The sequence below is a fragment of the Drosophila melanogaster genome, chromosome 2L (assembly GCF_000001215.4).
Source record: "Drosophila melanogaster chromosome 2L".
NCBI classification, from domain to species: domain Eukaryota; kingdom Metazoa; phylum Arthropoda; class Insecta; order Diptera; family Drosophilidae; genus Drosophila; species Drosophila melanogaster.
This window is the reverse complement of record NT_033779.5, coordinates 4,277,331-4,293,617: the sequence shown is the minus strand read 5'-3', so window position 1 is coordinate 4,293,617 and position 16,287 is coordinate 4,277,331. Positions and strand designations below refer to the sequence as shown.

At 44.8% G+C, this 16,287-nt stretch overlaps 2 protein-coding genes across 12 annotated transcripts in view; one reads left to right on the top strand and one right to left on the bottom strand.

Annotated features, from left to right (window-relative positions):
• tutl (turtle) overlaps positions 1–10,470 on the bottom strand; it is a 40,634-nt gene extending 30,164 nt beyond the window's left edge. For 8 of the 10 annotated variants that reach the window (NM_001273091.1, NM_001316379.1, NM_001316378.1 and 5 more), the window contains exons 1-2: positions 10,366–10,470; positions 8,544–8,859 (exon numbers count right to left, since the gene is read on the bottom strand). The gene's annotated coding sequence lies outside the window, so the exon portion shown is untranslated. Of the gene's footprint in view, positions 1–8,543; positions 8,918–9,315; positions 9,369–10,365 lie in introns of those variants that run through there. The other 2 variants (NM_001273090.1, NM_001169398.1) reach the window with 2 other exon arrangements.
• Positions 10,471–12,293: 1,823 nt separating this feature from the next.
• Art2 (Arginine methyltransferase 2) lies at positions 12,294–15,922 on the top strand. 2 transcript variants are annotated; one of them, NM_001298671.1, is made up of 4 exons: positions 12,294–12,418; positions 14,269–14,534; positions 14,593–14,822; positions 14,949–15,922. In NM_001298671.1, exons 2-4 carry the CDS (start codon positions 14,328–14,330, stop codon positions 15,577–15,579), a joined length of 1,068 nt encoding a protein of 355 aa, NP_001285600.1. In that variant the 5' UTR covers positions 12,294–12,418; positions 14,269–14,327; the 3' UTR covers positions 15,580–15,922. The 2 variants fall into 2 exon arrangements, with proteins under 2 accessions (NP_001285600.1, NP_608821.1); NM_134977.2 differs by lacking the exon at positions 12,294–12,418 and having other exon boundaries at positions 14,303–14,534.
• Positions 15,923–16,287: the final 365 nt, after the last annotated feature.

Sequence of the window (16,287 nt, the reverse complement as noted above, 5' to 3'; positions counted from 1 at the left end):
CTTTCTGGCATGACATGTAAAATTTTAATAACGTCAAGGTTTGTGGAGCATTATTAAAACTTTTTGCGCTGCCAGCGCCATTATGACAAGTTTATTAAAACGAAATTTATTTATAGAGCGCACTCGAATCCCTCAGCGCCACTGGGCTCGTCCTGCGGCCCACATCCACCTACATATCATCCGCCCTTTTGCAAACCACACCCAAACTAAGAGCCCAGGCAACAAGCAAGCAGCAAAAATCGCATTAAGTGTGCGGTGCCCGTTCGTCCTGTTCGCCACAAAAAAGGATGCACGGGCATGGGCACACAGGCACAGCCAAAATAGAACAAAAGCCGGAAAAATGATTTCCCTTATGACTGAATTTTCATTACCGAAATGCCCGCCATGGCGTATGATTTCATTTGTAAATCAGCTCAAGTTGAGCTGTGGGGACAGCCGGCATACCAAACAATGACAAATCAGCAAACGAATTGCATTTGCTGATACCCCAGGACCAGAAAGGACGACAAGGAATGAGTAGAAGGACAGGGGGCCAGCCCATCGTGCACTAAATCAGTTGATTGGTTCGCCCCCCTCTCATTGCCATTTTTGTTTTTGTGTGCTATGCTGGTTGGTGTGCCATGAGACCCATAACTGAATTGTCGGCCACGTCGATGTCATTAAAATGTGTGTGTGTGTGTGTGTGTGTGAGTGCCTCTTTCCCACGCACCAGCATTCGTCACGAAGCCCGCTGCACATTCCCATACACTCGGAAAAAAATGTATCTTATCTTAACGTATCAACCTTTTATCTAATACGAATTATACAAACCCATTTTTAAGTAACAAACCCTTGTTTAAATCGCTAAAATCTCAATATTCCTATTCCTAAAAAATGCCCTTTGCTCATAATTTTGCGCTCAGTGTAGTTCTCCATGTCCGCCGCCTCCTCGCACGGCGGCCATTTTATTTTCGACCCATGCGGTGGCAGCACTTTATGGCATCCGCTTCCGCCGCCGTTTGCTGGTGCTTTTTGGTTGGCTGCACACACGGCGCAGAATTGAGGATTCGGGATTCCGCCGTAAACACAGCCACCACATCTCCGTTGCGGATCTTCCGTCCACGGACGACGGGCTACTTGGCGCTCATTTGCATTGCGTTCTGGGGATTGCTGATGATGGATGGGGTCGGCCAGGTTGGCGGGCAGCAGAGGCACTTTTAATTAAAAACCCTCGCTGCTGGCCAACCGAAACTGGAAGCCGCAAATTATTTTCACTTGACTCACACATGGCTAAGAATTGCCACGCCCCGCACCGCCCAACGACCTCTAAACCCTGGACCGCAGCCCCTTTGGTTTCAGAAACTAATTAAGCATGTTGTGCGCAACAACTTGGCATCAGGACGGGCACCAGACTACAGCTCATTGCACTCCAATAAAGCCGAGTGCCTAGTCTACGGACCTGGGAATAAGGACTCCGGACCGAAGAGTACGGACTTATTCACGGACTTGTCGCTGCCACACCCCAAGAAATTTCGACAGGCCCTCGGCTTCTTGTTTTTGCCCCAAGTGCTGTGTATGTATCTTGGATGTGTGCCTTTGGCGCAAAACAACACAAATTTTACAACTTTTGCACACTGCGTTGAAAACTGCTAAGAAGAGGGCCATTTCGTGTGCGAGTTTTCCATCCTTGCACAGGAAGAAAAGAACCTTTAATGAAATATACAAGTATAAACTTTAAGTGCTGTATACTATTGTATTAAACACCTGCACAAGTGATTTTTAAAACCTAGTATCCACTAATTTTTGTGTTTACAATGTAGCTTCGTTTTTAGTATCACTCATACGCAGCGTGTCACGCCTTGAAACATTAATGAAATGGAACGCCCCTTGCCACTTTACATTCTCCGCTTGTTTGGATTACAATTGGGGAATGAACCCGTAGGCTATCCGTCCGTAAGCTTGTTAGCGAAGTAGAAAAACCGGAGAGGGCCTGAATAAGTAGGCCAAAGCGAGAGAACAATGGAACCAGTTGCAATTCCCGAGCTGCATTGACAGTGCTCGGCAATTTGGAGCAGCTATTATGGCAGAGAACCACTTTCATTCGATTATTCTTTAACGTTTTTTTTTTTTTCTTTCTTTTTCCAACCATCCAGCGTCCAACATCTTTGGCTATTTTTCAGCTAATTCCTGGCAAGATATAGGGCCATAAAGAGAACTGCTATCACTTAATCTAATGAGTTTTACCTTCCCGCCGCGGGCAATTAGACCAAGAATGGCCATAAAAGTTTGAAAAACAGCAGCGGGCGCAGGCTAAGTCAATATATCATTAGGCACTTGTGCGGCTGGCTAAATGATCTAAAAAATGCGGCCAAATAGACTGTGGCCAAGTTTTTCGATGGGCCATGCAAAATGCCCCGGCCATTGTACAATTTTAATTGCTCTAAAATGCTGTAATACAACACGAACCACAAATAAATAAAATTTGCTGACATCAACAGGATGTTTGCGGGTTCCTGTCCAGCCCCCGAATGTGGTGGGCGGGGGGGTGGTGTGGGGCATTCTTCTCGAAGGGACAGGGCCGGCACAGACAGGACCTCTGGACAAAAAAGGAGGCCAGTAATGGGCCGTCTAATGGTCCCGGTCCTTTGAAATTTAATTTCAAACGATGTGCGATGGCAACGGGCAGGAAATGAGTCGAGCATTGGTGTTGTGTGTCGTTTATGCCCACTTTTTACAATTTATTTGTGCTTCTCATTTAGTTTTCACTTTCTTATCGCTGACCCATTACGCAACAAAATTTTCATTCACATCAGCCCTTTTGTGCGCAACGATTCCGTAATGGATTGTTTCACTTGTGACGCTTACTTATTGACCATTGTATTTGGCCATGTGACTCGGCAAATTTCTTGGCCGCAACGATGCCCGCTTATGCGCTTTACAGTTTTTCGAAATTATCCTGGATGGAAACGCCCAGCTTGGACTGGGAAAAGTTGGCGCTTTGAAGCAATTAAATTCTTAATAATATTTCGGAAAGTGCAGAAAACTTTGCGCTCTGTTTCTGTAGCAAAAAGAAACCGCCATCGCCGTCCAACTTTTTCTTAGAAAACATTCGGCGGAGTAAAAGTGCAAAATTATTCCGCGAACTAAAAATAAAGGAGGAGGACGGGGGAGGTCAGCTGGGCGTTAAGGCAAAAGAAGGAGTGGCCGAGGACAACGAAGGAAAACTTTTACGCTTCATGCTTAATTGCGGCATTTCGATTAAGCAAAATTAATAATAAAAGTTTGTGTTATTATTTATGCAGTCGGCGAATGGACGAGTGAAAAGGAATATCAAAGGCGCAAAAGAAAAGCGGCGGCGGAAGTGAAAATTTAGCAAACTTTTCCATCTCGGTTTGCTTCGGCTTTCGCGTTGTATTCATTTTCCCTGTCGGTTCTGTCGGGTCTGTTGGCTCATAAATCCTGTAAGGATACCCAGAAATAAAAACCGCAATTCAACTGAAGACACGCAGGTCTAATAACTGCAGACATGCGTGCAGAGGAATTTTCTTTGACTTTGAGCCGCTCAAAACCTGATTACTGTCCTAGAGCTGAATTCTCCACTCCTACTATTATGCGAAGTTCGTGTGTCTCATTTAACTTTTTTAAAACTTGTTGAAACTAAAGCTCTCGCACTAACTAAAGTGGACTTTAGTCTCTCTGCTTCTCTGCTCTGCCCTGCTCACGACTTTTCGTACTCACTGTGAAGGGAAGGAAGGGAAGGATGCCTTCTCATCGCTGTGCCAGTATATCAGACATCCTGCGCACAGCGAAACAGAACGGAATGAAGAAAAATAAATAAATGTAATGGCAACGCTAATGAACGGCCACCCCTGGAAACTCCCGCCTCCCGATTTTCCTCGCTTTTCCGACCCCCGGCCAGCGGACATGACCATAAACTTTGCTGCCGTTGCCTCGGCATAAAGTTGATTTCGAGTTCGGGCGGGTGAAGGAAAACAAAAAAAAAACAAACGGGATTCGGGCAAAAAAGTTTAGCACTCGACGCTCGACTTGGCTAAAGGATCCCAGGGTCCCTGGATCCTGGCCACCCTGTTTACGCACGTCTTTTGGCCGCTGCATCAAATGAAATGCTGCGAGTTGAATAGCACAAGATGGAGACGAGCATGGAGTGGGACACGGCGGGGCAAATCATGACTGAAGTGCAAAACTTTTCCCATTATGCAATAAATAAATTTCCATGCTTTAAAGTGGCAATCGGAGGGGAACGCGGTGTGGGAGGGGCGGCAATGTGGCAGCGACAAACGTAATTACGTATACGCCATGGAGCACGTCGTACACTCGATGGCTGGCAGGGCACCTTGTAATGGGCATATCAGCGCAGTTCAAACAGCTCCAAATTGAATAAGTAAACAACAACGCCCCAGAGCCAGGACCTCCACTCCCGACCAGATGCAAATGTTTGTTTTGTACAGAGAGAGAAATAACGAGATCCGAGCTAAATATATTTGCCACTTAAGTCATATAATCGTAGTTTGTAAGGCATGACTTTTACATGTTTTCCACATAAAAGTTGAATGTCTTCTATAGAAAACTTCTTACAATCAATTAATTTTTAATTTGGATCAAAAGAACTTGAAACGAAGTCCTAAAAGTGCGCACAGATATTTCAAAAATAAACTGAATGAAGAAATTGGAAATGCGTTTTCCTTGATTCGCTGCCCTCTCAGCTTTGCGTAGATAAATCCTTGGAATTTAAATAAAGTATTTCATATCTTTGCGCCGTGCAGGCAAAGCGGATGAATGGACACTTATTTTTTCAGAACTCAAACATTTTTCAGCGAGCGCAGGCCAACAAAGGAGCCCAGGACCTTGCCAGGATATTGATTTTCCCGGCTAAGCTGGGGTAAAACACACACCAATAGCAAGACGGGCGATTTGACGAGTCCATTGAACTATTTGCCGCTGTGGCCTCAATGGCCTTATTAAAAGCCAGTCCCCTGCTGGTCGTCCTGGTTCGTCCTGTCGATATCTCAAAACTAATAAAAAGGGTTTCGTGCAGAGGCAACACTTTGGCAACTTTTTGGTTCGTTCTGCAAATTGATACTCGAGTATTGGTCAAGGAGTGGAAGGGAAACAAGATTTCTGATTGCGCTTTAATGGGGCCTAATGGCCGGCGACAAGTGTGGCAAATTACTTTAATGGTCGCTACGAAATAATGAACAGCAAAACGGGCCCAGGAAAAAGTGTTTAGGGCTCCGCCTTTTCGTGTCCTTCGAATTGGTTAACCAACTTATGGTTGCCCAATCCCGCTACATTTTATTCAAATGCAGTATGGAAATATTTTAATTTCCCCGGCTTTGCACTTCAACTTTCAGCTTCTTGCCGCTCGACAATTCCCCTAGCAGTCCCCTTTCTCTTGGCCAGAACTTTGGCCCAAAGAAAACAAAAAGCAGCCAGCATAGTTATTAAAAGTGAAGTAACAACGAGACAAAACGAGGGACGGCCAAGTTGTCTCTGCCAGAGTTTTCTTACGTTTCCTTTTTTTTTTTGTGTTTTGTTTTTTATCTGGGAAGAGGAGGGCCGTCCACCATATAAAAAACCAGTACTTATTTTTTATCGTAAGCACAAAAATGCAAACAATTTTCAACTTCAACTGCAAACTTGCTGCCTCTCAGCCATCTCGTCTCCGGAATTTTTCAGCCAGCAAATTGAAAATGCATTCGTGCACGGAGCTCGAGACCTTAAAGCGATTCATTCGTTTTCCTTCTACTCGACTCGCCTCAACTCAACTCTATTCGATTCGATTCGAGTGAAGTCAGATCGTGCTGACTCCTCGAATATTCGGAAATGCGAGTTTCATGCATTTAAATGGGAACGCAAATTCGGATTGTTTTCCGCTTTTTCCTGCATTTCAATTTGAATTATTTTTTGCCAGTCCGGGCCCGGGCCATCATCCAATTGCAGGCGAAACGCCACAACTCAGTCGCCTTGCATTGCCCAGCCCGAAGAGCAGTAAAAATAAATCAACAACTGGGTCAATTTTAACGCTTCACTGCCAATGGAGTGTAAAGTTCCAACAAAAACAGAAAAACAAGAGGCCAGAACAAAGCGTCACCAGGATGTGGGTGAGTGGTGCCGAGAGGTGCGATGAGTGCGGGTCTGAGTGGTGCACCTACAGGCGAAGCCCTGCATGTGGTGCCATTACTACCAACAACCACCATTCAACGTTCCCGCCCAACTTCACCTGAGCGACTTGTGTGGGAATGTTTGGAAGTTGGTTTCCCTGCACTGGCAAAAAAATCCAGCTAACAACTACATTTTCTGCAGCCCTTTAACCAAAACGAATAGCAAAGAAATTAGATTTTTCATTATTCAAAATTGTAAGGAGAGGCATCTATTGTACATTTTTCTTTGTTGTACTATTAGTTTTCTCTCCGTGTTTCTACCTGTCCTCTGTTGTTGCCATTGCACCAAGATCGTCGACTGCAAATTGCATTCGGTGTTTCCATCTGACGTCAATACAGGAACAAACGGCTGCTGCAGGAAATTCTGTGTATCTATCGTGGCAAAAGAAAAACAAGTTCGAGTCGTCCGGCTCTCTTATACGTGAAGACCTGGGACCTGAGAACCCAGGCTGAGACCTGAAGTCCGATGATGTAGATGTACATAGCCCGTATGTACCAGTTAGCCCCAAGTGTAAACCGATCTCGAGACCCCAAGCCTCCCCTGCCATCCGACGACATCCAAACTTCTACGCCTTCATCTCGAACTTTTTGTGCTTTGTGTTTTGGGCTCGAGTTTCGCTCGGTCCCATTATGTGCGCCAGTTTTTTGGGCGCCAACTCTGGAGTTGTCCGATCGAGATGGAGATGGAAATGGAGATCGAGAGAGTGCGGAGTGTGTGTATACCACAAACACAGAGTGGCTGATAAAGTTCTCAGGCCCGATGTTGTTGCTTTTGCGTCCACTCTAGTTCACATTGTTGGATAATCTGGCTCGGATCCCGAAGCCAACAAATTCCAGCGAAAACACGAAAAAACGAAAAAAAAAAAAACTCTAAGCAGACTCACTGACTGACTGACCACAGCTTCCGTACCCCGCATGGCTTTTGTTTTGATCTTTCGTAACGAAAATATAGGTACACTTTCTTTTCAGCAGAATTTGGTGAGCCAAGAAATCATTAAAACAGTTTATATGATAACTGATTCAATTTAAACTTGCATAATCTCGGACATATCAAGATTCGGTAAGTAAAAGAAAAGCTGCCTTTAAAATTTTAAATAAGCTCAAAAATCATGTGGAATATAACCTATATCTGCTGCAAAATAGGTTACAGGTTAGGAAATCCCCTTGATAGATTGATAGAACAATATGTAAATATTTCGCTTCCATTGAATAATATTTTGTTTATACCAAACAGGAAAAGAGTATATACAAATCTCCGATAATCGAAGCTGTGACCCCAATTTCTTGTTTATGTTTACACTTATGGCGCGTCGCTTTTGCCTGCATTCGTGTGCGAGCATAGTTATCGCTATCGTTATCGTTATCGCCGCTAAGCGAGGTCGTAACTCGTTTGAATAGGTTACCAAGTGACCTTAGTCGGCAGTCACGCAAGCACCCACTTACAGCCTTTATATATTTACATGTAAATATCTGGCATGCACCAAATGTAATGGTAAATCGATCCACCGATGATTGCTGGCATTTCAGGGACCCGTCGACAGACAGGCCCAAATTTACTCCGTATTTCCTTGGAGTGGGCGTAGTAAGCCCATTTTGTGTGGAGCGAAATGGGCAAACAACTACTTCATTTATCAATATTAAGCATTTGTGGGGCGGGGTGGAAATTCGAATATTCGAATAAATGACTGCCAAGAGGCGAGTGGAGCGATTGAAGCGAAGCGCAAAGCCATGGATCCGTATCCGTATGGTGTGTCCCTCTATGGGAATTGCAATTTCCTGGCCAACGGAACCACTAATAACCCTTTGTCTTTATCATCTGTCCCCGTCTTTGTCGTCATCGGTTACACATGTTTGCTGCTTTGTTATTTCGAACTACAGATGGTCAGATCTAGCCACGCTGGAAGCTCCTCCTAGCAAGATACAAAGCCACAAAACCAATCAAGCCCCTCCATCCGTTTCGAGCCACCGAAACTGCAATCCCCTCTCGAAAACCGATCCCTTCGATTCCCGCCTGGCATTTGCCGTTTGTTTTCTGCTTTCTGGCCCAGTTCAGTTCGGTTCGGTTCGATTGTTTGTTTTTCTGGGCCAGAGTACTTTTTTCTGGCCTTTTGAAAATTTCGTAATTGAATTGGGCCCGTAATGCTCGCAACCGCACTTATTTACACTTGCCGATGTAATTGAAATTTCATAAATTTTAATTAAATTCTTGCCTGCGGACATTGGAGCATTTGATTGTTCTGTTCGATGTGTGTGCAATTGGCGATGTTTTAGTTTTAGTTGCTGCTGTAGCTGTTGTAGCTGCAGTAGTTTTCCCCGAGGATTTCGCTTACATTACAATTTAGAGTATATCGACATTTTGGACCCTAATGGGTGGTGACTCACCTCACTTGCGCAATCATTATACGACGTGCCCAGATCCAATTCTATAGTTGTGTACTGGCCAATTCCAAGAGTCCTGCACTCCTGGAGTCCTACAGTCCGGGAGTCCTCAAGTTGGTGAGTGACCAGGCGAGTTTGATTGCTCAAGTCGTAAAATCCGGGAGTTGTTTGCTGTTCGCCTTTCGTTTTCGGCGTTTACTGGGCGCGTTTTACACTTTGTTTACAGGATAATCGCATACTTTATGACACTTTCCACTTCGAGTACACTGGGCGTATGCGTTTGACGAAGGACTTTGAAACCGTTGACTTTTACGTGGGGCTGCACAAAGGATTTTTATGTTATTCCAATTTGATTGGGGGAAATGGTTGATTGAGTGCTTCAGAACAAAGGCAAAACTCATAAGACATAAGGCGTAAAATGAATGGCGATGCGAGGACTCTGCGTATAAACGCGCCTTTTATGCACAACAAATAAAATCAATACGGCGTAAAATCAAAAATATGAGCATGGGTTGTGGCAATTGTCACCACTGGGTCTGGTCAACAAATAAAGGTCCTTCGGCATTTGTGGATTTCACTGCGGCACACACTCCGAAACACGTGACTCATGGGTCAATGCGGTGGCTACGCCTTATATGTACGCCCTATACGAACTATACGCCTTATATGCATTATATAATTGTCACTTGGCGAGCTGCTTTATTAGCATCCTCCCACTGTTTTTTCCACTTGGTCGGGCCAAAATCACAGGTCGAAACCATAAACTGAAACTCACAGCTGTGCGTCGCCGCCACACCAATTGCCTGGCGTTTTTTGAAAACTCCGACTGACGACGGGCCTGTCGAACAGCTCGCTGGAAAATCGCGACGGCTGCACAGGCCAAAAAGCAGAAACAGAGAGAACCAGTTTTCCAAGGCAGTGGGGAAAAGTGCTCAGCGGGAAAATATGGGGTTTAATTTTTTGGCAATTTTTTGAGCAAGCTATGCTCGAAAAGTTATCAAGCTGGTGCTAAAACATTAGGATAGGAAACTTGTTGTTTTAATATTTTCAACGCTGCCTAACATCATTAGATATTTCCATAAAGGATATTGGTATTGATAAAGTTTTAAAAATAAATATTTAACAGACTCTTTGTTGAAACTTTAAATATTTTTAAAAATTAAAATATTCTTAAGTTTCTATATGCTGGTATGTCTGTTGGAAAAGGTCCTTCTATTTTCCCTTCCAAGCAATCAGCTGATGCGTAACGGCTATCTTGTTGGCCAAAATTCCCCAATAACGGTAACTGCTCACTTGCGCAACTGTCCTGGCCCGAAAAACCCCCCCATTGAGAACTTTGCAGCCAGTACAAGTTTTCAGAAATGTCTCTTATAACTCTCTGTCACTCTCTTTGCGATCCTTTGGGAAACTGGAATTTTTCTTGCAGCGCTGTTTTTCTTGGCTGTTCTGCTGCTTTTTTTTTCTTCCCCATTTTCAAGTTTTGCACCCGCGCGGGTGTGGTCCTGTTTTTCCGATTCTGGCCAAAGGAGCGTGAAAAGCGCCGAAAACGCGAGCGAATTTCCACTTCAGCACAGACACACACACATATGTACGCACACACACGCACAATTGGGAGAGCGTTTTCCCACCCCTTTTCCGGTGGTGATTTGAATTTGTGACGTTCCGCTTGATTGCCGCCCGCTTTTTGCTTTGTTTTTCTTTTATTCACTCATCATTTTCCATCAATTTGCGTATCCATAACTTGAACAATTTTCCTAGTCGCACACAAACACACGCACACACACACAGAGACACTGGGAAAAGGCGAGAGCGAGACAGCACTTACGGCCACTGAACGCTGCGATTGAAATGGGATTTCTGATTGCTTTGGACTCTACGGATTTCGTCCGCGTTCACGTACGCCGTGGTGGAACAACAATTGAGTACTGAATCTGCGTCAGGAGTGCTCGATTTGCCACTCGAAAAAGAGACGGCATTTGCTGCACGAACAGAGAGATTGCGAGAGAGAGAGAGAGCGAGAGAGCGCGCTGCTTCGGCGAGAAAGAGAGAGCCTATACTCTCTTATACTATATGATGCTGGCTAATGCCATATTCCGATTCAGCTTCGGGCCGAGCGAATGTGGCCAGCGAACCTGTCCTAACCCTTTGACATGGCTTTCCGACGACGACGGACCGGACAGCAGAGAACCACGAGAATTCAGGGGAGTGCAGTGCACTCGAAACAAATGCGGTGTAATTCAGGCCAGGAATATGTTTCCAGCAATTGTTCTTGTAGAAATGAGACCTAAGAAAACACCTAATACATTCAGATATTTGCATGATTTCCAAGGCTTGCTTGAATATTTGTTTTAGCGCTGCAGTTACCAAAACTCTTTGGTCAACACTTTACCAATGTTTTTTTTTTTTTGTGTGTGGGAAGCCCTTCTGCGCGGCCGCTCGGCTTCATTGAATAATTATCTCGAGTTTACCTGTTCTCAACTGTCGGCGGGCCCTTCGATGTGACTGTGACCCAAAAACCAGTTTCACCGCCAAACTCCCAACTCGTTTGGCGCTCAGAAAAGGCGAAAAGCGCCTGCGCAGCCCGCTCAAAGTTGAAAGAGTGAAGCCATGTGGAAATGTGTTAAGTGCCAAACACCCAAAACATTTCTGTTTGAGTAGCCAAAGAACCGTAGCGTAGGCCCCTGCCATGGGCCATATAATTGGATAATGCGAGCGAACCCCCCGCTTAAATGGCTTTTTAATTATGCCCAAGAATGTGGTACATCATCAGCGATGATCTATGATTTCTACCTGCATTTGGTGGTCCGTGCAGCCTCGACGGTCCATTCGCATCGTCACTTTTGGCCAGTCATAAAGTTCCCACAACTCAGGGTGAGCCTGACCTACGTTGTAATGCTTCAATTAGCCAACATCTGCTGCCGTGGCCGAGAAAACCCAGTTTCCCCGTGCTCGAGCGACAGAATATTTCCCTTGCAGACCGAGCGAGAGGAAAACTCCGCCACTGGAAGTTGGGAAATCAGTGCGACTGCGCGAAAATCTGCAAAGACAAAATCCTGCTGAGAGACGCCCTCAATATGCTGGCCTCTTTCTCTCTTTTGCTCTCTGAGAATCACCACCCGATTCGGCACCACCCACTCGCAACACCCACTTTTGCCACCCAACAACTTTGGCAAAATGTTTCGTTTTCGCTGAATTTCACTTGGTTCACAGGCCACTCTGGCGAATCCTTCGCAGGACCTCCTTCTGGTGCACTGGCACACACACACACACACACAAGAGAGTACCTACTACATATATGTTGATTTTGGCACTCTGATTTATGCATTATATTAGCGTTGATTTTTAGCTGCAATAAATCTGCACATAATCGGGGGCTACATGCTATAAAGCCATGCATGCCATCCCGTAATCATAATTCACCCGGTCCGTTAATAGGTCCTTCCCCACTCCCCCTCTCCCTAACACACCAACGACGAGCAAACCAAGTCACTAATTTCTGACTTCAGACAGGTGAACGCCTCCCAAAGTGGCTCGTTCGTCTAAGAGTCGACGCTTCACGGCTGTCAAGTGCGATTCCCTGAATGCTTGAGTGTGCTGAAGAGCCAGCCATATGCTGGGCTCAAAGTCGATGCTACCTGAAATCGAACAGCTGTCACACAACAGTCAACTAATTGCCAATTTCATAATCGCCCAAATCTCGATTTGTTTGGGCCGAAAGGCCCAGGAGGTGTCGAGATTATCGTGTATGAGCGAGACAATCCAGGAGCAGTTGCCAACTATTAATGACCGCACGTAGTCAGTGTCCAGTTCTCCAGAGAAACAGCCGCACGTGTTATGGGTGAAAATATGCTTTTGCAAACATTGAGAAAAATGAGTTAGTTTAAAAACTAGATTACTGCTTGTGTTCGTAGCAGTTGCATAGTTTCCATTAAGCTGCCAAAGTCAAACTACATCACATTGAAATTATATATTAGCTATTTTAAGTTTTCTGTTATCAATCCAAAAAGCATTTAAACAAAACGATCAAAACGAATTGCTTTAAGGTAACAACCATAATTACCCTTTGATTGTAAAAATCGAAATTCATGTGAATAGGAAATTGTTATAAAAAATTAAACTACTTTCAGTTCCTTGTGGCTCCTTTCTCGACGTGCATAACCAAGGACATAGAAATATTGTCTCTGAATCCGGGTCCCCAGTGGCTGGGCTCACCATAATTTGCCCGGCTCGTGTCGCTGCAAGGTGTTCATGTGGCCATAAAAACAATAAAATATTTAACACAAATTTTAACTTAATGCTCGAGTCGTAAAAATGTATGAGTGTAAAAATGCTTACCTATGGCCTTGCAAGTGGGCGTATTGTAGAGGTGGGCGCGTCCATCCCAATGCCGCCTCATTAAACCAGAAATTACACAAAGGATAACGCGCAGCTTGACGGCGATGGCCGCAAAGTGCTTGTGTTTGTATTTATCTCCTGTGTGTGTGTATGTTTTCTCTGTGTGTGTGTGTGTGTGGGTGTGAGCCACCCACCCCGTCACCCCTTTTGTCCTGCTATTGGCCTTCGGCGGGCATACAAATAAAAAATTATCGCCCAAGTCCAGGACGAGTCAGTCCTGCGTTGCCATTATATTTTATTTTTACAATTTTTCGTCACTTCTGATGCTGGTTTTACTCACTGTATTTGCCAGCTACCATATTCCTGGCCCGATTTAGGCCCTGCAAAAGACCTATACACGTTTAAAAATACAATATATATATATCAAATGATTGATCAATAATGGAATAAGCTCGAGAATTACGAAGGATATTTTGCATATTTGTTCTATACTTCTACTAAGTTCACTTATATATGTGTAGTGACATAAAATTTTCTTTCTGTGTTCGCATTCCCGGTCCGTCCTGTCTCATCATTGTCTTTTGACGCTGCGAGCGTTTATCGTTCATCTGGGGGAGTGGGTGTGTATCCTCGTCTTCCTGTTCGAGCTCCGGATGCTTCCTGCTTACTTCTCTTATGTGTATTTTTTTACCGACGCTGATTTTTATTCCTCTGCAGGATGTGATATTTCATTCAGGGCCGCTAACAGAGCAGCTAAATGCTCCCCTCCTGTCCCCTGGATATGGGGCAGATAATAATTTCTCATCTTTATGATGTTTTCACGCTCTGCTGTGCCCTGCTTAAGTCAAGAAACCAACGATTGTTGCTGCTGAAGGCAAAAAAGGAGAAAAGATACAAGAATACAGGGAACTGGGAACGGGATGAGCATCTTTCACTTTTCACTTTCTCGGTCCCATTCCCGTTCCCATCCGCACAATCGAATTTGGAATGCCCGGAAGCAGTGTGACCATAATTGCCAGCCCGACTAGACGAAGACATTGTTTTCCGTGGAATCGGAGGGATGCGATGACGAAGATGCCGTCTTTGGTGGAGTGAATGATATCCCTCTCGTCCGGTGGCTTCATCCTCCACCAAACTTGTTTGCTGCCCCAGCTTGTCATGGTCCTTTTGTTCCGGAGAAGTAGTGGGTCAGCGTAGCTGGCTGGATGTAATAATGAAATTTATGTCTGCATAACGCTGATTTATGTACGCTAATGAGCTTTTTAATTAGTTAATGCACGTGCGGGGTACGGCGGGTGGTAATTAAATAAAAATTAATTATGAAAAACTAGCCCTGCCGAAATAGCCATTATGCTCATGCAGCCCTGGATAAAAATAAATTCTTTACATTTAGATACCTTTGCTTATTCAGTATAGAAAGAATTTAGCAAAGCTAGCTTGCTACAACTGAAAATGTTAGAGGAACTTGCAAAAGACGACGAGAAGATGGATGGAAACCACACCGATGCTAATCAGATCATCAAGGATCGCCGAAGACAGGAGGAGCATTATTTCAAGCTTTATGGCCGCATTGAGATACACGAATGGCTGTTGAAGGATTCAGTCCGAATTAAAGCCTACCGCGAGGCCATCCAGCACAACGAGTTCTTCAGGCACAAGGTGGGTAGAGTAGTACATGTATTTAAACAGATCCCTTTAGAGATCCTTCCGCTCCAAGACTGTCCTGGATGTTGGCTGCGGCATGGGCGTCCTTTCGATGTTCGCAGCCAAGGCGGGTTCCAAAAGGGTCCTGGCAGTAGAGGCGGCCACCATTTCGGAATTTGCCCAACAGGTAGTCCAGGATAATGAATTCGGCAGAGTTATACAGGTGATTCAGGGAAAAGTAGAGGACATTGAACTGCCTGATGGGATCAAAAAGGTGGATATTATAGTGTGCGACTGGATGGGGTAAGTAGGCAAATCAGGGAAAGTTCCAAATAAACAGAAGGTACTTTCTATCTATGTATATATATTATCAGTTACCCTCTTATTTTCCACTTCAATAACCTTAAGCCCAAAACTATTTTGCCACAGCTCCTGCCTGTTTTCTGGAAATATGCTCGAGTCGTTATTATTTGCGCGGGACAAGTGGCTATCGGCCACAGGCCACATCTATCCGGACACGGCGCAGCTTTATCTGGCGGCCATCAAGGGACGCGACCAGGATCTTGGATTCTGGCACGATGTGCACGGCTTCGACCTGTCCGCCATCCGGCGCAGATGCGAGTCCAAGGCGGTGGTGGAGCACGTGACCGGTGACCAGATGATGAGCAGGGTGTGCCTGGTCAAATCGCTGGATCTGTACACCGAGCCCCGCCAATCCGCCAAGTCTCGTTCGCTATTCGAGCTAAAGGTCAGCCGAAATGGCTGGGTTCACGGCCTGGTGGCCTACTTTGATGTCGGATTCAGCAAGAGTACGCAAAGGATCAGCTTCAGCACATCGCCCTCTGCTCCGTGGACCCATTGGAACCAAACGGTCTTCTATCTGGAGACACCACTGCCTGTTAGGGCAGGTGAGTGCATCAAGGGCGTGCTCACCATGAAACCCAGCGAGGACAGCATCTTTGACACGGAATTCGACATTTTTGTGAACTTCGATGGCCGTGAGAAATCGGTTACCATCCATCAGTCCTTTGTGCTCTCCGATCCCCTAACACTTTGTTGAGCCTGCAACAAAAGTGGCACACGAAATATCATCGGATCATGATAAAATGAACGACCAGTAAAATAAAGTAAAAGCCAGCCACATTGCCAGTGGTGCAATATTTATATAATTTTATTGTGTGTAGGCACACATAAAAACATCTCTATGCAAGAATTCAGTGGCCTACATATGCGAGGGATTCAGGAAAGAGCTACGGGCTCAATAACTTTCCAACACCCTGAATCTTGGAAAAAGGTGACTAAAAGTACGCAACAATATATTTGTGTGCACAAGCACACTAATAAAAAATGCTTATCCTCCACTTAAAATGTAAATAAAACAAAATTATAATCTCACCTTGAATAACTTACGAATTTGATATGCGCGTAGGGCATCTCAAAGTTACAATGGCAACTGGTTTGCTCTTTGCAGCACACCTAGTGCACACAGTTGGCAAATGGTGTAAATAAGTGCAGCGCCAGCATTTAATTATTTAAAACAATTTTCCGATGTGTGTGTGCAGCGTTGTGTGTGCGATGTGGGTGAATCTACTGCGCGTTGCTTTTAATTTATGCCCCATGTTTTTATTTTCATATGTATTTTTTTTTTTTTGTGCTGTTTCCCATTTTGCATTTTTTCTATCGCTGCTTATTTATGCCGGTCAGTTGACGCCATAAACTAGCGCATTAAGCGAATGCATAATATTGTTTGCCACAACAATTGCCAAAC